The sequence below is a fragment of the Chenopodium quinoa genome, unplaced genomic scaffold (genome assembly GCF_001683475.1).
Source record: "Chenopodium quinoa cultivar QQ74 unplaced genomic scaffold, ASM168347v1, whole genome shotgun sequence".
NCBI classification, from domain to species: Eukaryota; Viridiplantae; Streptophyta; class Magnoliopsida; order Caryophyllales; family Amaranthaceae; genus Chenopodium; species Chenopodium quinoa.
Genome location: NW_018743397.1, coordinates 667613 through 690059, shown reverse-complemented (window position 1 = coordinate 690059; position 22447 = coordinate 667613). Strand labels below are relative to the sequence as shown.

The following is a 22447-nucleotide window of genomic DNA, read 5'->3' as shown; positions in this document are numbered from 1 at the left end:
ATGGTTAAAGATGAGCATTGAAAAACATACATAATCAAAACAGTTTATCAAAAGGAAACAAAGAGAACAGTTGTTATAATAGAGAGAAACAACTTACACGCTCACATGCTCCACTGGTCATAAAAAGAAACATTTCTCACAAGGACATAGAATTGTTTATAAACTTTACTAGTCTCCCAATAATAAAATCTTTATAAATCCAGCAAACCAGATTAAAAAACTAGAAGCAAAACACACTAAGCAGCAATGTTCTTAAAATGGACTCAGCATAATCTTCAGACTAAAGAGCTACTAAAAGCACAATTAATGTCTCCAAAACTGCCTCACATGTCTATTTTTACAGAGTTCCAATAGCCATAAGGGAAACATTTTTTATACTAGTGAAAAGTTCATGCAATACTAAGTATTTGCCTAGAGACGCATCAGAGGCGTACTCGTTAAATTGCTGCTGGCAGGGCAGAGAAACTGGTCTGACCCAAGTGCTCGACTGTTAGATAAGAATTAAAAAGAGAAACTCCATCAAATTGGGTTAAGTGAGGACATATAAAAGCTCAAATATCAATGAAAATGGATCAATTCACATTTTGTTGAGCTCATTAGGAATTTTCTAAATCCATGGCATACCTAGTACTGCCGGGGTGAAATGGACCTTGACCGTGACTTGGAGGGGGATCTTGATTTGGATCTAGACTTTGGCCTGCATGTTGGTGAAAATTTGAGCAATAATGCTTAACAAGATTTAGGAAAAGGGTGAGTCAAATCCTTGCATAATCAAGTGTACTCTGTATTACCTGGTTGATTTCACAGGAGATGCAGACCTTGATCTAGATGGTGATCTTGACACTGACCTTTCCAGTGATTTGCTGCAGAGAAATTCAAAAGCAAAATAAACAACCACAGGCAACCCAAGTCCCAGGGAAAGAAGGAAAATGTCATATATCCCGTCAGGGCTATGAATAAGAAGTGGGAGGTAGATAAAGTTAACAATACTAATAATAATAATATACTTCGTATTTTTTGTCAAAAAATAAAATAAAATAATATACTTTGTACTTTGCAAAATCAAACAGCACATAGTATTGCCATATATTCTCATCTTAATACCACTTTGTGCATAAAATTACAAAGCCTAGCCTTGAATACATAACAAAAACCCAAGAAAGAGTTGAAATTTTTTAATTCAAAGAAAAGGCTACCTTCTATTCTTTTTCGGGCTTCTACTCCTGCTGCGGCTCCTACTTGGGCTTCTGTCATACCTCTTCACCTGCAATGACACACAGCCATGTCTTAATACCAAGAATAAATAAATTTTTTTAAAAAAAAAACACTTACATCCCTCCCATGGAACATTGCTATTGTTGTCAAAAAAATATTACTAGACTTTACAAGCTATAGGAAACTTAAGTGTGAAACAATCCAGATCCTTGATTATTATATCCAAAGCACAAGCGATAGTTTTACAAAAAAAACAGGAAAGACGGCCATACTATTTTAATAGAGGAGCCTCAATGCCTCAGAAATTAAGAAGGCTGTTGTCGACATACAAGTAGAGTACATAATTGGACAAATACAAAAAAACAGCAAGATGCAGAAATAGATATGTAAGGAAACCAAGAGATCAAAAGTTCAGTGTCATCCAGTTTTCGGATCTAGGAGAAAGTCACTCACCCGGATATAAGATTTTGCCCAAGGGTTTTTGAATTCAGTGTCATCCAGTTTCCGGATCTAATAAAAAAACCATCATTAACAGCGTCAAAGCTACGTATGGAAAAGCAGTATATGAAAGAATTCTAGACCCAGGATCCAATCAATCCACTATAAAACTTACAGCATATTTCATGTCTTCAGAATTGGTATAGTCAACCAAGCCAAAGGTTCCTGTAAAAAACTAACAATTGAGGAGACAGGAGGAAGCATAGCTTAAAAGAAATAAACAAGTAACAATCCAATAGTAGCACACGCATAATCTAGACAGATTCGAAAAGCCAGATTCATCAATTTCCTTCGTTACAATATCCTATGACATCAGAAATTTCCAAGATTCAATGACTGGCAAAGCATTTCAATTCAACTAGATTTCTGCTTCAGCAAATCAAAAGACCTCAGAGGGTTCGAACGGAGATCTTAATACACTCTCGTGTGCATACAGCTCTATGTACAGAAATATTCCATTCTTTTAATACCAAGTCAATTTACAGTCCTCACTAATAGAAAGGGCATCATATCATCACATTAAGAAACAAAGTATAAATCAATTATCTGCTATTAAAATTTATGTGTTACAAAGGATCTGCAGAACAAAGCAAGCAAAGTAGCATTTCCTTTTAAACCTCGGTGCCTAAGACCCGCAAACAAGGATATCATACATAACATATCACTTTGTCCTTTTCTTAGCATAAACAGCAGCAATAATTCAGGAAATACCTTCACTGTCACGTGAAACTTCAGCAAAGCAAACGTCACCAGCTTTTCGCATGTGATCCTATGATTGAACCAAATGTTAAGATGGAAACTTAGCTTGTGAGAAGTTTAATTTGACATAGCTTATTAGTATGACAAAGTCAGAAAAAAAAAAAAAAAAAAACCTTTAAATCCTGCCATGATGCAGATGATGGAAGCCCACGGACAATGACTGCATGTCAAGTGCAGATTTTCAATTACTTTTATTCAAAAAGGAAGACTTTATAAACAAGATTTCCCAAGGTAATTCTGAGATAAAGCGTAACACTTAGATTGACCCTGTTATGTTTGTGAATCCTGGCCTGACCCTGTGGCCAATGTATTTATCAAATTGACCTTAATGATGATGGAACGGTGATATATTTTAGAATTAAAATTCAAAGAGAAAAAAAAAAAAAAAAACCCAAAACCCACTTTCTCTCCTCTCCTTTTCCCAGCTCTCTCTCTCTCCTCTTCCTCCACTCTGCCTTCCTCTCTCCCTAGCTCTCTCACACCAAAAAAAACACCAGCAGTAGTTTCCCCAAAACAATCCCACAAATTTTGACTCACCTACACACACATATCAAGTAGCAAATACGAAGAATTAAGACACTCCATAAAATTGCGTCCAAACTAATACTTTCAAATAGATAAAACAATACTTGACACCTTAACATCCATTATTTATCAAGGAGTCCAGAATTAAAAGGGAACTGATGTAAAAAAGTTACATTATGTAAAGCAGAATCTTTATCAGACATTAAAAACCTAAATTGCTAGGTTTAAGAAATTAAAGAGTAAAATTTTCCAGGATATCTAAAGGCTTGAAAGAGTTGAAGAAGGCATATTCTTTGCTAAAAGCAAGGGAACAAAGAAGACATGTAGAAAAGGGAAGAGGAGATGAAACGGATGGAAGGGGAGGAGAGAAAGTGAGTAAAGATGAGAGTAGCTTTTGGGGCTTTTTTTTGTTTTTTTTGTTTTTTTTTTTTTTTTTTTTTGGAATTCTTTATTGGCAAAGGCATTACCCATCTTTCATCACAAGTCATTTTGATATCATATTTTTTGCAAAAGGACAGAATCTATATGAGTATTATACTAATATGTATACAGTTAACCTCAGGATAATCATGAAAAATATATGGTACAAACAGACCTCGATATTCAGTATGACGCGATGCACCATAGCGCCCTCCAGCACGGCGTTCACTAGCAGAGGATGATCCTGATCCTCGCCCACCATGTGCGAGTTCAACCTATATATGTCCAGACATGTAAGAAATTGCATGTGTAACTTAAAACATGAAAGTAGGCGATCATATTATTACCCTTAGGCGACAGCCATCGAAGTTGTAGCCATCACGTCCCCTAATCGCATCATCAGCATCTCGGGAACTCTCAAACTATCAATTCAAAGCATAGAGCTCAAGGTTACAAGGACCAAGCATTAACGTAACCAGTTAGATTTTTATTTTTAATTAAAAAAAAAAAGGATCAGAGGGATCACCTCCACAAAGCAGAAACAAGGAGGTCGAGGTGGAACTTTTAATTCAACATCCAAAATACGACCATACTGCACCAAAGAAAACAAACAACTGTGATGCAAGCAGATATTTATTTGTTGCACTTCACTGACTGACATAGACCACTGCCCTTGAGGCCTTGGCTGAAGTCAACATGCATGTACAGGATGAGGATACAGTGCAAATTTGTTAGAATAGAAACTGCAGAAATTGATGAAACGGATAAAGCAACATGATCAACAAAAACAATCAGCAGAAATCTACTCTGCAAACTTCAAAGCTGGACCCAATCAACAACAAAGGACTAAAAAAAAAACTTCATACATGTATGAATAAGCAAGGCTAGCTATAGGATATAAACTTATAAATTACACATGACCTTGCAGTGAGCATAGAGAACATAGGGATATGATGCATGGGGCAAATGGAAATAAATTGTTCAGCTCCACATAGGGGACACAGGAAAAGAAGTTCAAATCCAAACCTTGTAGAACAGATCTTCAATCTCATGTTCTTTGATATCGGAAGGTAAGTTACCAACATAGATGGTGCGAGAGAAACGGCTACTCATTTGTATTGCTTCGTCACTCTACTCACAAATTCTCTGCAAACACAAATGAGGATATGTGAATCAAAAAAAGTTAAGTATAAGATTCACAAAACACGGTTAATCTAAGGATCCCTTGATTTCATTTTCATGCAATTAATTTCACAATAGTTGAAGCAAGTCAAGGCTAAAACCATGAAGCAAACCAAGAGAGCAATCCTTGAGGTGAGCGATGCTCCATAAGCTCCATTGCTCATATGCTCCAAGAGGCTCCAAAGCTAATATATATTTGATATTTATTTGATCGCCAATGCTATCTCAAGTTTTTGCAGATGCATAGTTCTCCAAAGAAAAGGTCTCCCTTATTTTATAAAAAAAATCCATTACTCCACCCAGTTCTCCCACTCCCCCTCTACATCCCTATGAATTCCAAAGCTCATATTTGTCCATGCGCTGGTCATCTACCATAAAGAAAGCATATAAGTCATGAGATGGAAAGCTTAGCACATTTCTAAGCATTTGCCTTACTGAGATTCTTTTTTCCAGCCATATCATGAAAAACCCCAGGAAATAAACAACAGAATGAGTCTTCAAAAGTAGTTGTTAACTAAAATAAGGTCTGGGCTCCAGAATAAAACATGATGCAAGAGCATTACAAATCTTTAATTCTGAAGCTTCACATGTAAAAACGAAAGAAGAGTGTTCAGATTTACAGGAGCATTGGACAGGTTTTACAATGACAAAGATCTACTGCATACTTCCTAACAATAACATCTTATCACCTTTTGTAAAAAGCAGACATAAGTCAAAAGCAGATGAAGACGCAAGTTAAAGCGACACTATCAAACAATTGAAGCCACAAAAAAAAAAAGGATGCTGGTTGAAAAGGGGTCTGTTAACCAACTAAAGGTACCAAAATACTTTGTTATCATCACATAAGATTCTAATATTCATCAAAAAGCATGGAATCAATGAGTATTGTGCTACCAACCAGTACCTTTGAAGTTAATTAGTAATTTACTGCTCAAGACTTATCCTCCATTAGTATATTAGTATATCCCTAAAATAAGAGCGCGGGCAGTGGAGGGGGGGGGAGGGTGTAAAAGAAACTTATAAGAATTTTCACATTAACATCAAAATGAATGTCATAAAACTAAGTGATCTATTTAAGCATACTCTTTCCTGTATCCACACCTGAACACCCCTATGCCCCTTAATTAAAAATTTGTGTGATTTTGAAGGAAGATAAACGGAGATTATTTTAATTTTTTTTTTAATCACAAACTCTTAAAAATGCGACTACATAGAAGAACAGCTCATGACAAGGAGAGGAACACCCAATGCAGCGAAAGGGTCCCTAAGAAAGAAAAAAAAAATCTGCTGGGTCACAAGAGACATGAAAGTCCGTGCAACTGGAGAGGCATAAGAAGCAAAAACATGGAACATTGGTAAGAAGCAACTATATGGACTGGTGATGTGCTCAACAATTACTCTTCGAATGGCACTCCATTTCATAAAGCACTTTGCCCATATAATTCAAGTCCAAGCAATGGAATGTAAACTTATCCCTTTATTCATAAATCAAACACATAGTCGCGTATACTATTTTGCAATGCCCACAGAAGGGTCACCTTTCTAAAGTAATATTGGACTACAATCAGTCTCCTACAATACCTTCACTATAGGTTGTGACGACAAGAGAATGAGAATAACACAGCACAATGTCAAATCATAGCAAAATAGACCCTTAATTTATAAGTTATAGGAATGATATAAGTGCATTACACCTAATCCTGAGCCATTGAAATATGAAAGCAAATCAATCAAAGCAAAATCAATATAGCTGGAAATGCAGAAGGATATCTAAGCTCATCATTGCTAATAAAAATGCAAACAATAGCCTCTTGACTCTCATAGTATGCTAAAACCTAAAAACTCTTTCTTCCACAACTTCTCCCCCAACAATGCCGGAGTGGCGCCCCGCAACTTAAAAAGGCGGCAATTCGACAACGGCCCGGGTTTCAGGCACAACTGGGGTGGTTTAGGGCAGCTTAAACTCCACCCCTCCCCCAAAATAATTTCACAAACTAAAACCCTAATGCTTAATTTACATATCCAAAATCCAATATAATTAACTACCCAAAAAGCAAATATAGTACATCAGATTATAAGAAGCAGAAATATGTAAAAAAAGTTACAATCTTGCAAGTTCTACACAACTTGAGAGCTAAATCTGAAGCAAAATATACTCAACTAACTCTAAACAAAACGAAATTGAGAAAATAAAGGGTACGAAAATGAAGGAAATACCAGAAAAGGGGAAAGCGGAGGTTGAATAAGGGAAGACAAAACCCTAAGTTTGAGCGTCGGAGTCAAAGGTTGACTGATTTCAGCAGCAGAAGTGATAGCGGAGGATGGTTGACATAGGAGAGAAACTCAGCAGTACAGTAGTGTGGGATTCTTAAATCTTTTGAACTTGCTTGCTATTACTTCATTACTTGTAGTCCGTACCAAACTTGAGGGCTCAGACTTCGCTATTGCTCCGCACGGACCGTAATTGTCAATTTTTGATGACGTTAATCATACCGTCAACACTCCATAGGGCTTTTTTTAGATAGAGCGTCTTCTTCTTACCGTTAAAAGGAAAAAATCTTAACCCTTTAATTCTTATGAGATAAAGCGTAGCATTTAGATTTTGAGATAAAGCGTAGCATTTAGATTTTTTAGATAAAGCGTAACAGTTAGATTGACTCTATTGAATCAGAACTTAACAGAGGTCAACTTGATCTGAGTTAGTGGATTAGTTGAAGAAGGTAGAAGAATCTTAGGAATAATACTGGGTTAAACCCCGTGCAAATGCACGGTTGTTGAATAATTATGATAATAATATAATTATATAAAAATTAATGAATCGATTCATCAGGTATTAAAGTGCATGAAATATAATAAAACAATTAAAACATGTGAGAGAAAATATTTATAGTTATAATGTGCAAATTGATATTTTAGGAAGTTTATTTTAGAATTTATATATATATATATATATATATATATAAATGGAATCATGTGAGAACCCATGGCTGGCTTAGGTGAGAACCATTTAAGGGTGAAAACCCATCTTACACCATCCATTTTTATGTTATGGATGGTTGAGATTAAATCTTGGTGTTATGACTTGTGCAAGTGGGCCTCCTTTTTTTTGTATTGGGACACACAATCTGTCAAAGCCTGTCATTATTGCATGCTTTTTTTTTTATTTCTTGCATTGAAACACGCTAATTTGCATTGGAAAACCAAGAGATTTAACTAGCTAATTTATTCCATTCATAATTTTCTCCTCTTTCTGATATATATATATATATATGAACTATCTCCTCTTTCTCATTGACGCCATTATCACTCTCATCGAGCATATTTCAAGCTTGGTTGGTTCAATCATCCGTTTTTTTTTTTTTTTTTGGTAAAGGTAGTATAAGATTTTTATTTCAATTGATTAGGACAATTAATTTTTGTTTTTTAAGAAAAAAAAAATGCACATTCATGTAATAAATCTGCATATTTTGTTTACAAAATTTGCATATTTGATTTTTAATTACTTATTTTATTGTATTAAAGGAATAATTTTGAGATGTTTCAAAAGATGTTATTATTGTTTCAAAAAGACTTGTCGCTGTTTCAATTAAAAAATGTAATGTTACATTGAATTGTGTTGTCAACGTTACGTTAAAATGTAGTTGAAGTGTACGTTAATGATGTTTCATAAAATATATTAAGTGTTTCAATTTATAATATTGATGTTTCATATATATTATTGCTTGTTTCATATAGTTGGGCTTTATATGAACTAGGTTTACTGTGATTTCTTATACCTTATTGATGTTTCAAAAAACATACCTTATGTTTCATTTTATATTACTTATGTTCCATAAAATATATGTATTGTTTAATATACTAATGATATTGTTTTATACATAAAAATCATTGATGTTTCATATAATATTTCATTCGAATATTATTTATATTGTTCCAGAAATATGAACTATTGTCCCATAAATATTATACATTGTTCATACATAAGAATTAATATGGTGAGACATATCATGTAATTGGAACTATGAGCATATCATGTAATTGGAACACTAGTTCTTATAAATGAAACAATATATAATATTTATGGGACAATAGTTCATATTTCTTGAACAATATAGTTATTATTTGACAATAATGGGCATATCATCCAATTGAAACACTAGTTCATGTCTATGGAACAATAGACCATACGTGTGGTACAATAGTTTAAATTTCTGGAACAACATAATTAAAATTCGAGAATTATGGGCATATCATGTAATTGGAACACTAATTCTTATGTATGGAACAATATATAATATTTATGGGACAATAGTTCATATTTCTGGAACAATGTAAATATTATTTGACAATAATGAGCATATCATCCAATTGGAACACTAGTTCATGGTTATGGAACAATAGACCATATGTGTGGTACATCATTTCAAATTTATGGAACAACATAATTAAAATTCGAGAACTATAGCATATCATATAATTGGAACACTAATTCTTATGTATGAACAATGTATAATATTTATGGGACAATAGTTCATATTTCTGGAACAATATAAATAATATTCGAATGAAATATTATATGAAACATCAATGATTTTTATGTATAAAACAATATCATTAGTATATGAAACAATACATATATTTTATGGAACATAAGTAGTATAAAATGAAACATAAGGTATGTTTTTTGAAACATCAATAAAGTTTTATACATATAGAGCCCAACTATATAAAACAAGCAATAATATATATGAAACATTAATATTATAAATTGAAACACTTAATATATTTTATGAAACATCATTAACGTACACCAACTACATTTTTACATAACGTTGACAACACAATTCAATGTAACATTACATTTTTTAATTGAAACGGCGACAAGTCTTTTTGAAACAATAATAACATCTTTTGAAACATCTAAAAATTATTTCTTTAATACAATAAAATAAGTAATTAAAAATCAAATATGCAAATTTTGTAAACAAAATACGCAGATTTATTACATGAATGTGCATTTTTTTTCTTAAAAAACAAAAATTAATTGTCCTAATCAATTGAAATAAAAATCTTATACTACCTTTATCCCAAAAAAAAAAAACGAAATTAACAAAATGATAAAAGGATGTTTGCCACCATTAATGACATTGTGAATGAGCTTTTCCCAACCAAAAGACCATAAACATTTGACGCAATTGAAGAAGGAAGACCATTACTCAGGATGATTATTGATAATTCTTCTTCGTTTTCGTCCTTCTAAAATCAATATTCTTGAGGTAGGTTAGACATGGTTGCTTTTTTTGATAGGTAGACATGGTTGATTCAATGGCAGAAAGAATTCAGTAATGGAGGAAAGAGAAATTGGAAGATGGGAGAATTTCTAGAAAGAATAGAAAGTGGTGGGTCATAAGATTTTCTCTCTCTTCAATTTCTGGAATGCGTGCAAAATGGGGCTGATTAATTACACTTTCTATGCAAAATGTGTACCGTCAGATCTAATTAAATGGATGACATGAGATTGATTCTCATTTTAACCAGGTTCTCATATAAGCCTTGGTTCTCACATGATCCCTCCCCTATATATATATATATATATATATAAGTCATAATCTAAATGCAATCTTTATTTTTATATAATACGATTTTTTTAGAAAGTAATTTTGGCGGGAATTTTTACAATAATATGTTGCCAAGTGTTCCTTCAGATTCGCTTTTAGTAGTATGTAATTGATTAATTCCTTCATAAGAGTGATGTTCAAAATTTTGGCATATAATAAATTTTAAGTCAATATTCCTTAAATACACTTTTTTTATTATTATTAATAATACTATCTACTCCGTATATGAGTACTATATCAACAAGGAATTTGACCACTTCTATTTAGTGAGCTACCATAAACCACTGACTTTCGTTTGGTACAGCTGTAGTTTATTGATTTTTTAGTTTTTAAATCATATGATATATGTCACATAATAAAGCAAAACTTAGTCAAACATATTAAAATCATGATGATATAGAAATTAACAACAGAAAAGTAAAAATAACGTTTTCTGAGTTGTCTAGTTTTTGATTTCTAAAACATAGTTTTTTTTTTTTAGAAAATTGAAAACAGAAAGCGGTACCAAACAAACTTTTATTTAATTTTTGTATTTATTTTATTTATTTTTTTGAAAGAAAACAAACTTTTAATTAGTGGTTAAAATATTTTTTTTTTAAGGCTAAATTAAAAATATTTAAAATTAATTAAAAAAAATCAATATTCGTAGCAGTAGTCAAATAAAAAGTGAAGATCCAACCAAACTCTCTGACACAAAATTGCCTCCCACAGGTTTCGAACTAGGGTTTCACTTCACTCTTAACCAAACTCTGCTACTCTTATTCCTTTTGCCGGAATTTGATCCCTCCAATTTTCTCTTCGCCGGCAATATTCAAATGTCGCCGGCGACGCCTTTTCAAGTCGCCTCCCTTATTAACCCGCCGTCGTTTCCAAACTCCGTCGTCTGGTCCGACGATAACTTAATTGCCGTCGCTACTGGCGACATTGTCACTATTCTGGTATGCTTTTTTTAAAAATTTTATTTTTGGTGAAATTCTTGAAAATAAAAAAGTTGAATTTGATGAAATTTGGTTTTGCCGTCGCTACTGGCGACATTGTCACTATTCTGATATGCGTTTTTTTTAAAATTTTATTTTTGGTGAAATTTTTGAAAATAAAAAAGTTGAATTTGATGAAATTTGGTTGAACTTATTTTTCAGAATCCGGAACATCCTCAAAGTCCTCGAGGTGTGATCACTCTTACTCCTGGGAAACCTTTTCCAATTGGTGTTATTGATAAAGCAGGTAATCACATTTTCAATTATACTCAATTGCTAATTGTGTAAAACAATCATATGTTTGATTTTATTTATGCTTATAGAATTAATTATTAATATATAAATTTGATGTTAGTGCTGAAATTGCATTAAAGATGATGAACTATATAACTTTTGGCTTTGCTCTGCTTGATTTGTTGAGCTCGAAAACTCCACTATAGCCCAAGTAACTAGCTGAGGTTGAATTATATTATGTATATAGCTTATGTTTTTCTAGTACTTTGAGACCATGTCATAATTGAAAGTTAAAATTTTGATTGATGTAAGATTATGAGTTGGTTATGTTGGTTCATGAAGCCGACCCCACTTATGGGATTAAGGCGTCCAATCAGAAGAAGATATAAGAGTCAAAGTTAATATATGAATAGTGTACAAATTCAAGTGATGCATTTAAGATAAACGGAGTGTCTGATGGTTTGTGTTTTTTGTGGGACTGTGATTTTGAAAAACAATGCAATGTCTTTATCACTCGGTATCATGCTACAAAAAGTTGTGATAAAATTTTGCAGATTTGCTCTCTGGTTGCTTATTACCCACTTGTTTATCACGAGATCGTCAGCCTTGTGTTCGATCACTTTCATGGTCACCTGTTGGATTCACTCGTCACAATGGGTATGAAACTATTTCATTTTAATTGTCTTGTAATGGGTTATGTTTGTATCAGTATCCTTAGTGTTGATAATGTATGGCTTTTTCTATTTTTATTTTTTACTTTTTATTTTAAACTTGGGTTATTGGATGTCATATGTGTTTGTTGGCAATTGTTTTTATCACGTTCCAGATGCTTGCTTGCCGTTTGCTCTGCTGAAGGGCTTGTGAAGGTGTACCGCCAACCGTATTGTGAGTTCCAAGCTGATTGGATAGAGGTATGCTGGTAGTCAATTTGAAAGGGCTGTCCTTGATAAGTTATATAGCTGCAAAAGAGTGACTTTCTTTATTTAAAAAAAAGAATAGATAGAAAGAGATGGGAAAAAAAAAAAAGTCTACCATTTGAGTTCCAAAACTTTATCAGCTGGGTAATTGGGTTAGTAAAATTCATAGAGACAGAACAGCAAGAAGGTCTACCATTCATGGCATTGGGCCAAACCAGCACGAAGCGTGAATTCTCAATTCTGTCACTCCCAAGCACATGTGAAGGCATGGCAACATGGCCCAATGTTCCTGGGAAATGGCATGTCATTACCAAGATAACTTATATCAAATAAAAAATTTCCATTCAATTTTTTTTTTTTTTTTTTATATATATAAATTATAATTAAATAAAATCACAGTCCAGGCTACTAGGGTCTTACATGATTTTAGTCCTGTCAAGTGTCAACCTTGTATTTGAAACTTGCAACAAGGTGATCAACATATTCATAATTCATCCTCATTGCTAAATGAGATGTAGTTGGAGGAAATGGATAGTCTGTGACAGCCCTAAGAGGTCTCCAGATCCTTTCTTTGAATACTTATTGTTTAGGACTCTTAAGATAAGTTGTTTCATGACATTGTTTCCCAGGTAATGGACATCTCAGACATGATGCATGCATATTTTGCTAAGATCAATTATGGGGAGCCCGAAGCTCCCTCATCGGCCATGTTTGATGTGAGTTAGTTTTGCTTTTGTTTAATCAGATTTCCTTCTGTTTTTTGGTAAAACAGTTTCATTTATAATCTTTCCAATGTGTACTTTTTCATCATGCTGACTAGGATTCAGCTGGTCGAACAAGAGTTGAAAATACTACTGCTGCTCATCAAACAAATTTCAGTTTAAGAAGCCACCATAAAAGAAAAAGGGAGTATGTGCCTTTTTCTCTCTGTCTGGTGTAGTGTTGTTCCTTGGCTTTACTTTTCCTCTTCATTTCTGTTCCTAGACTACTTTCATGCATGACCAGTTAAAATGTGAAATTTTCTTTGTGGGATTTAAGTTGTTTAATAATTTACTTTTTGGGACAAATTTCTTCCACATGTGTATTGTCTTTATGATCTTTATTGATTGGATCCTTTACTGAAGCAAGGACTGCAATCATCTAGGAAAGATTGATGTTACAAATGCTGACTCTCTTTGTGACAGTCATGCAGTGAAATCTGTGGCAGAGTCGGTCATTTTTCGAAGTTCAGATTTGGAAGAGAATTCCTCGGTGGAGGTGCACAGCATTTTCATTTGTGATTTTCCTTGCATTATATTATCTTCTTACCAATTGAAACCGCTTACATGCAGATTTTGAATGTATAGGTCTTCAAAATGGATGGTGAACAGAATGTCTGGGTTGTTGGCACGTTGCAGCGTTTAGAAGGTCCAATGGCCCTTGTCCAGTTTCATGAAACTAATACAAGTGGTATTTTTTTTTTCTTTTAATATTTTGTACTTAAAACAGTTAAATGTACTATTTATTTATTTAAGCTGAATGATTTTTATATGTTCTCTTAGAATCTCAATGCTGTATTGCTTTACCTTAGGAGAACCAGAGTGGCTCAGGATGGATAATGAAAGCAATCTTCGCACCAACCAACCCAATGATCCGGGCATACCTACAACTAATGGGAACTGCGGTTTCCCTGAAGTCCGTCCTTTGATTAATGTGGGTCGTCTTTCTGAACAAATATTATTGGCCGAGCATAGTCAAGGTGAAATTTTAAAAGCTGGGCAACCAGTTGAAGCCTGGAGTAGAGATAGGTAATATTAGATGGTGTCCTCTAGAATTATGTCTCTGGTAATGTATACATGTGCTTTTTGCTTTATTTGTTCAACAATAAACAAAATTCCATTCAGAACCCTTGTTATGAGTTCAAATATTCTGGGAGCTTTCTAAACACTGACTGGATGTAAGTGACCATGACCTTGTTAGTGAAGCTATATTTGCCTAGTTGCCTAATGTATTTTTTATGATGTAAATTGATTGGTGAGTAAAAACCATGATTTAATAGTATTATTGGAACTAGGTAATCTGTATTTACTTCCAACTTAATTTTACACGTGTAAGAAGAATGTTTACTACCAGAAACTAACTATGATAACACTATGTTAAAAAACTTCTATAATAGTCGTGAACAATTCAGTTTAATTCCTCTATAAAGTAATTCAACATATATATGTCATTTATCCAGTATTTGTCTTTGATTTTGCTGTGTAAACTATAATTCTGATAAGAGCTTTCAATGTTGTCCCGAGTCACATATACCTCATCTGAAGCAACTCACTTTTGTCAGTAAAACAAATTGCTTATGTTTATTAATATTGCAGGTGGGTTGGAGGAGTTTTTGTGGATTTCTCTAATAAAGGCTTACTGGTCAAATTTAGTGGTAAGTTCATGATTTGTACTCTTCAGGTCAATTTTAAGGACTTACTGGCATTTAATGTTGTATTGGTCATATATCTACTTCTGCTATAACTAGTGAAAGTGTTTATTGTAATACGCTCAGAAGACTAAGTGAGGTATTAACTACTCCGTATTAAGCAGTGACTATATGAGATGATGGACTATTGAAAGTTGTCTAGACTCAAGGGAAAGAATATTTATGGTGAATGTGTGAATCAATGTATCTTAGTAGTGTTATATCCTGAAGGAGGTGTAAAATTACAGCTCATATAAATATTCAGGAGATGTTAATAATATAGTGGATTAGTGGATTGGACAAGGTTATTACTTTTAAAATTCTATGAGATATGTGCATAAGATAGTGTTAAGGAGATGCTGTGGAGGAGGGTGGAATGGACCGCTTTATCTTTGAAAAATTAGACTATGAATTAATCCAACTCCGCTCTTATGTTTTCATAAATGACTTTTTAAGTTTTTTCTACACTTGATCAGGAGATGCTGAGGCTGTGGCATTAAATCCTAGTGACGTTAGGTTAGCACCCATGTGGATTGCAGAAGAAAAATCATGGAAGGTTACTGTTGTCCAATTACATGTGCAGGTTTCATCAGAGGTATTGTATTCCTTCTATCAGTCTCATATTTTCTTTGATTTTAGATGTTAGCATGGAGTCATTATAGTTATATTAGCTTCCATCTTTAGGTGTTTGTTTTGCAGTTAATGATGAACTTGAATATTTTGGCAGGTGGTGCTAAAGGGAAGTGGCTATGGGAAAGTAAACACCTCTTCTGAAAATGTTTCTGTAGCCAAAGATGGAATGACTTCCTCTAAAAGGACTCCAATTGATCATTCTAATTATCGTTTGACTGCTCATCAATATGCTTCACGCTCTTCAATGCTGGCGTCGCTTGTTGTTGCATGGTCTCCGCAGCTGCATTTGTCTGCAACGGATCCCAAGAATATTTGTGATTGCTCCTGTTTATTAGCTGTTGGAACTAAGTCTGGAGGTATTTCAATCTGGAGGATTCATAGATCAGCATACTACTCTGTTGAGCATAGTTATAGTAATGATCCGATAAACATGGATTTTATGGGAGTCATTCAGGCTCATGATGCATGGGTCACTGCCTTGAGCTGGGGCTTTCTTGTCTCTGATTCAAATTCGCAGGTTCTACTGGCTTCTGGTTGTTGTGATGGCAGGTAGGTTCTGTTTGCGCCATGATTAAGCTACTTGTATAGTTGTATATGAGTACATGTAATTAGCAATTTGAATGGCTTTTCAGTGTAAGGATCTGGAGTGCACGTGTCTGTGATATCATAAAGTTGTCCGAAACTGGCCAGTCTCCCTTCTCTCTAATTAATGAGGTACATTTCACTAATTCCACATTTGATGATCACAAATGTAGCTGTATCTTGAGCGTTACGTTGACTAGATTCTTCTCTTTTAATAGGTTACCTCTGGTGATAATGTATTAGTGTCAGTAATTTCTCTGTATGTTCCAGTTCAATCTCCAAGGAAGATTCTGTTAGCTGTCGGAAAAGGATCGGGGTCATTAGAAGTATGGACATGTAATACAAAGGCCAAGAAAACAATTAAAGTTGGATCATGTGGTGCTCATGTCCAAGCTGTAAGTTTATTCCTTAGATTGAATTCACCATTAAGAAATGAAAGAATTTTACTCATGCTTTACAACTTTCAGGTCACAGGTTTAGCTTGGGCTTTTGATGGACACTGTTTATATAGTTGCAGCCAGGTAATGGCTTAATAAAATGCTTATGAATTCATGATTAATTTTTTCTACTCAGGAAGCCTTTTTTAACTCTCTTTTCTTGATTTCATCAAGTTATCCTAATCGTGTTAAGAAGCATATATGCTGTTCTATACTTGTGATGAAATTTGTCGTTGAGTGATTGCCTATGAGGTTATGTGAATTGTGGAAAGAAGAAAAAACTTGTCTGCTCCTAGGCTTCATATGTTTGTTGGATTGCATGGTCTGTATCTATGTTACTCGGACTCTTTCATTTACCTCACGTGTCCGTGTCGACACGACACTTGTCGGATACCGACACCGACACTTCATTTTTAACTAAAATCACAATTTTTTTTCAAGAAAATGGGAGCGAGTCCGATGCTTGGACACCCGTGTCTAATTTGACACTTCTTCGAGTCCAAGTAACATAGGTCTGTATTGTTTGGCTGGTCACTGGTAACTGATATCAAGGTCCATTCTAGAGGACGTGAAGTACCAATATTTCCCATTCATTTGTCATATGCTTGTGGCCGTTGGGGAAGGGGGGGTGGTTGTCATTTTGCACGTTCCGTTTTTAGTGTGTTGACCAAACAATATATGATGAAATTATTTCATTAAATTTCATGCTTTTTGTGAAGTTTTAACTTCCACGGATTTATTACTTATAAGGGATGTTGTTTAACTTGTTGGTCCAAACAACACATCGATGCAAGATGCTACTGAAAGGTAGGAGAACTTAATTCAGAAAATTGTTTGTTGCTTTTAATGTAGGATAATTCGATGCATGGATGGGTGTATCATAAGGGCTCTCTGTCTAAAGTATCTGTTCCACCAAACAATCTTGGAATCAGAAGCTCCTCTGATGTATGGATTTTCAATCTTGATTTATAGACATCAGTATTGAACTTAAATGAGATTTTAAAAACATTTATTCTGTTTTGGGCAGCATCCTTCTGTTTCAGACTCGTGCTATGGGGTGGCAATTTCCCCTGGAAATTTAGCTCTTGCTGTGGTATGAAGATTTCTCTCCCTGTTATTTTACGGCTATATTGTTACACATACATACACAAGTTCACTCTACAAACTACTGATGTTCAATTTCTTAAAATGCTTGTTTGTTGCTCACCTTGCAGTTTAGTTATTAATTTGCTATATTCGTTGCTTAAACCATTGGCATTCACTTATGCAGAGAAAGTTTTTGCTATAGCTGGATGAGAAATTCTGATTCACTTTCATCCCTTTTTTTTAGAATTTTAGCTTAGGCCTTTAGACTATTCAGTCAATCAAGCTACTTCAGGCTAAACCTTTCCGTCAGTCAAGCTAGTTTAAGATGCTCCACTCCATTTTTTGGAGATATGTTGATCCCCCAGGATGCAAATTTTTTATTTTCTTTTCCTTTCCTTCTGTATGTGTAATAGATTAACCCAAGGAAGGGCAATATTGGACCAGATATTATCAATCACTTGCAGTCTTGCATAACTATTTACTTTTACAATTGAAAAATCACTTGTATCTGCTATGCCAACAAAATTTTACAAAGCTTTACCCCGCTTCAATTCTACTTCCTGTCTTGACTATATCTTATTAATAGAGTAGCTGTAAGGCACCTTTTTTTTTTGGTACAGTTAGCATATCTGAAAGATGTGATACATTAATACATATGATTGTAGACTACAATTACTGTGGCTTGTCCTTGTATAATGTGTACATGGTTTAGTAAATTACCATGTACCAGAAAAGGTACATATATAAAGATTAACATTACTTTGTACCTCTCTTCAGGCACGCAGGTTTGATGCTGGACAGTTAGATCATATGTACCAGAAAAGGTACTCCTGATACCTGTTTCAATTTTTCTTTGAGTAACTTGTGATTTATTATGATTGCTCTCTATTCCACTCTCAAAGTCGTGGCAGTGGCTACCACTCGTTGACAGTCCTTACCTGGCATTACAGTAAAGAGGTAGTGAAGTACCTACCCAACACATGTGTGATAGATTCAGGCCAAGCACAACCAGATAACAGAGAAAAGCAATAGAACAGTGAAATAGAGAAGAAAGATTGAGGCTATAATTAATAAAATTACGGTTTACACAATCGATAGTTTTAGGTGTTTAGCCTATCAATCTCTATAGTGACTTGAGATCACAACTCTCTCTCAAGGGTTCACTCCCAAATCCTGCCTCCCTTTTACTTTCTCCCCTCTCTCTATTTATACTTAAACTAAGGACTTTTAACCTAATAAAGTAATAATACTAGACTACCTATATTGCCCCTCCTTAGGTTAATCTATTACATTATGAACATATTATCTCCTTTGTATGATTGCTGCAAATTATTGTATGATGCCACTAGCTTTGTGAAGAACATTATCCTGCAAGATACATAGATTTGCAGGTGATATGTTGAATAGGTACCTTTTTACCATCTTTATTGCTCTTACTTTCCTAGTTTGAGCTTTTTGACATCTTCCTTTAACTTGACCCAACCGTCCATTTTGCCCCTAGGCTTCTTGGGGAAACTCATCCAATCTAGGTATCATGTCGTTGTAAATTCTTATTTAGTACTAAACCCATCTAACTCATCTGGTTTAATGTCTGCATATAACTAGTTTCTAGTAAATTCATTCAAGTGTAATCTTCTGATTCCATGTACTCTTGTGGTAATGTTCTGTATCTGACACCGCTGAAAATAATATAAAGATATAGAAATTAGTTGCTTTGCACTGCAAAGGTAGATATTTCCATGTGTTGGGAACACTTGTGGAATAAAAACCCAAAACTGTAAATGAATGCATGAAAATTTTGTAAAATAGTTTTTGTTCTCTAATATTTGTGGGTTCACATTTTGTGGGGTATGAGAAAGTCAAGAAGAGGCTCTGACTACTAGAAATTGTGTTTGGAAGCTGTCTTGTGACTAAATCTGGTGCTGATTATTTGAAAAGCTTGCATTAATGTATGTGTAGTGTGTGAGTGTATTAGAAGTATATGTCGAGTACTCGAGCATGTGGACAGTAATATTTGTCTTGCTTTTGATATGCAGGACCCAGAGGGCTGGGGTTGAATTCTTCTGGATTGGAGGGCAACAGGTCGATATTCTGTCAACTGCAAATTTAGAGCTTGATGTTGAAGGTATCCCTGGTTTTTCCAAAGAAGAGCTAGGATATTGGGGATCCAAGCTGCTGTGGTCTCTAAAGCAGTATGAGTGTCATACAAAACATCTGGTTGTTTGGGATATTGTAGCTGCTTTGTCGGCTTTCAAGCCGTTTGCAACTAGATTTATTAAGCACATAGTTCTGAGGTGGCTGGAGTTAATATTCGAGGATTATCTGGATCCTTCTATCAACGATACCTTGTTAGAAGTGCCTGAATATATGTTGAACATCAGTTCTCGGCAGTTGTACCTGCTCAACATTTTATGTAGATGTGTTATACCATTAATTGATTTTGAGGCTGTCAAAGTTTGTGCCAAACCAGCTAACTTAGCTGATATATATGGGGAAAAGAAACTGTGGATGGACATAATGATAAGTAGTGAGAAAGAACTCAGAGAGAGGCTCGTGGGTTTGAGTTTATCTACTGTTTATGCGCGTATATCTGATCAGACCTTGAAAGCAGAGACTGAATTGTGGAATCCTGTTGGAATTACTCAAATGGTGAAGTGGGTCACGCAAAATCAAGATCGTGTGAGTCAACAATTAAGTCTTCTTGTATCTGAAATTGAAGGGCTTGGAGCAAGGTAATTTCTCAACATCTTTACTAGCTGCTGAAATTTGTCACTTGAATTATAGTACATAAGTTAAACTATTTAAATCAGTATTTGGCACATAATGCATGCTACACAATGTTTAGAGTGATTTCTGGCAGCTTATGATCCTTTCTGTGGTTGAATTTATTCCTTTTTTTTTCCTCACCCTGCATTGGGTCTGTATATTAAAGTTGTAACTACGTTGTAATCCTTTGCTGTTAGATGACTTCCATGTGGTCGTATGAACTTAAACAGTTAAAACTTTTGAGCTCTTACTGCTGTAGAAATAGAAGACACCAAACCAAAGGGAAGAGGGGTGTGGGGGAAATAAATATCATGTAGTGTGAAACTACTGTATCTTTCTCGGAAATGATAGGTTTTATTGCTTAATGGTCATGTGCAGTTCCTTAAACAAACTCTAGTCGTTTTTCTGCTGATGCTAGCTTTTCCAATAATTGATTGTATATTCTTTGGTCACACTTACTCAGTCACTCCTGCTATACCGGTTTCTGTTGTATACATACTAACCGGGCTAAGTTATTCTAAAACAGGCTGCAAAGCATGTGTGATTACGACTTAGAAGAAGAGCAGTGTAGCTTCTGTTCAGCTACTGTTCCTTTCGAATCTCCAGATTTTGCATCCTGCAAAGGCATAAAATCTAATGATCAGGAATCCACTCAACAGCATAAACTCACTCGTTGTGCAGTCTCTATGAAGGTTTGCCCTCTTACTACTTTATGGTTTTGCACGTGTTGTCGGAGACGTGCTTCAAATTTGCCACCTCTCCAATTATTTACCATGATTAATAATCCCCCTGACATTTTGTCGTTCATTAAACCTATGATAACTAATCTGTTACCTAATCCCTTGTGTCCCTTCTGTGGGATATCTCTACAAAGACCACAGCCAGACTTTCTACTATCTATATCACCTGTATAGCATAACATTATTACTACGTCTCTGTACAATGCCTCATTTGTTGTAATGATAACAGTTAATTTCGCAAGTGGTTCCTGCTATTCTGGTAGCGATGTCTGTCTGTATGTTTTTACGACGAATAAGATTAGGCTGAGTTAGCTGAAAATAGGTCTCCATCTTGTGAGACTGAAATATCAAGTGTAATATTGTAATGTTGGTTCAGAACAGGATATCCCATTAGTGTAAATTATAAAATATCAATAGTTTTTTACCAATGAATTTGTTATGCTACATTTCAATTTCAATGTACATTTTTCTTTTTTTCTTCATATTTTCTTGAATTGGCTGATAAATTGGTTAATTTGGGTTTAGTTTGGATTTTCTCAAATCAACTTCTGAAATTTAATAACAAAATTTCAGTTATACCTCCCTAGTGTTATCTTTTTTCGTGATAATTATGCATACCTTTTTCTCTCTGTTTACTCTTTTTTCACAAGAGAGCAAGTCACGGATATGAACCATCAATCTGATATAGCCGCTTAATATCTAGTAACTTCCATGTACCCAAAAAAAAGTACTTGTAACTTTTAGTTGGAGTTTTCTTGCATTAATTTATGTAGTACTTTAAGAGGCGTGTTGTTGCAGTGTTTGTCCCACACTCTCAAGTTATATTCTACGGAGTAAAGTTTTGGTTGAGTGCAATTGGTGGGGAAAAATCGATGAGACATATAGTAATTTTTGTGAGAGTAAAATTGTTACAGGAGTATAAAAATATGCATGCAAGGATTGCTAGCTCGTGAAAACGCTTATGAACATGAATTGCATGTCTTGAGTTATGAATGTTTATGTTGTTTATTCTTAGTGTGGTGATTATGAAAGAAAACAAGTCTAGGGATGAGGTTGTACTGAGATGTCTCTTGTTAAATTATGTGTATATTCATTGTTATTATCACTATTTATAATTGGCTATTATGCTGTTATCTTCTAGGTGCATCCACAGTATAATATGAGCTATTCAATAAATATGAACACAAAATTAATTTTTTTTTTTTAAGAAAAATTAATTTAATATAACCATGTGGAAAACGTGAGAGTAAATTATTACTTCAAAATCAGAGTTAATATACATCCATCATAATATTTAACTCCAATTATTTATGATGTGACTAAATTAAAAATATAATATATCTTCTCGGAAATCCACGTGCCTTAAAAAAGCCAAACAAAAGTCTATCGCCCTTTTGTTTGTGTATGAATCA

The 22447-nt window shown here is 34.3% G+C and overlaps 2 protein-coding genes across 4 annotated transcripts; one reads left to right on the top strand and one right to left on the bottom strand.

Annotated features, from left to right (window-relative positions):
- Positions 1–109: 109 nt before the first annotated feature.
- LOC110738897 (serine/arginine-rich splicing factor SR34A-like) lies at positions 110–7079 on the bottom strand. Of its 3 annotated transcripts, none has more exons than XM_021919354.1 (14): positions 6817–7079; positions 4713–4967; positions 4444–4563; positions 3944–4009; positions 3765–3839; positions 3593–3692; positions 2586–2632; positions 2425–2482; positions 1829–1878; positions 1669–1725; positions 1197–1264; positions 792–863; positions 625–697; positions 110–487 (listed from the first exon to the last, which is right to left on the bottom strand). In XM_021919354.1, the coding sequence occupies exons 3-13, from the start codon at positions 4528–4530 to the stop codon at positions 625–627; spliced, it is 753 nt and encodes a 250-aa protein (XP_021775046.1). In that variant the 5' UTR covers positions 4531–4563; positions 4713–4967; positions 6817–7079; the 3' UTR covers positions 110–487. The 3 variants fall into 3 exon arrangements, with proteins under 3 accessions (XP_021775046.1, XP_021775045.1, XP_021775044.1); XM_021919353.1 differs by having other exon boundaries at positions 4701–4967; positions 6817–7078; XM_021919352.1 differs by lacking the exon at positions 4713–4967 and having other exon boundaries at positions 6817–7077.
- A 3771-nt stretch (positions 7080–10850) lies between these two features.
- LOC110738895 lies at positions 10851–21515 on the top strand. Its single transcript, XM_021919351.1, has 20 exons — positions 10851–11155; positions 11357–11441; positions 11983–12085; positions 12255–12339; positions 12975–13061; positions 13166–13254; positions 13530–13602; positions 13692–13794; positions 13916–14132; positions 14700–14758; positions 15268–15386; positions 15519–15973; positions 16057–16138; positions 16225–16401; positions 16474–16527; positions 17296–17388; positions 17471–17536; positions 18307–18353; positions 19566–20261; positions 20822–21515. Exons 1-20 carry the CDS (start codon positions 11033–11035, stop codon positions 21207–21209), a joined length of 3201 nt encoding a protein of 1066 aa, XP_021775043.1. The 5' UTR covers positions 10851–11032; the 3' UTR covers positions 21210–21515.
- The last annotated feature ends 932 nt before the right edge of the window (positions 21516–22447 follow it).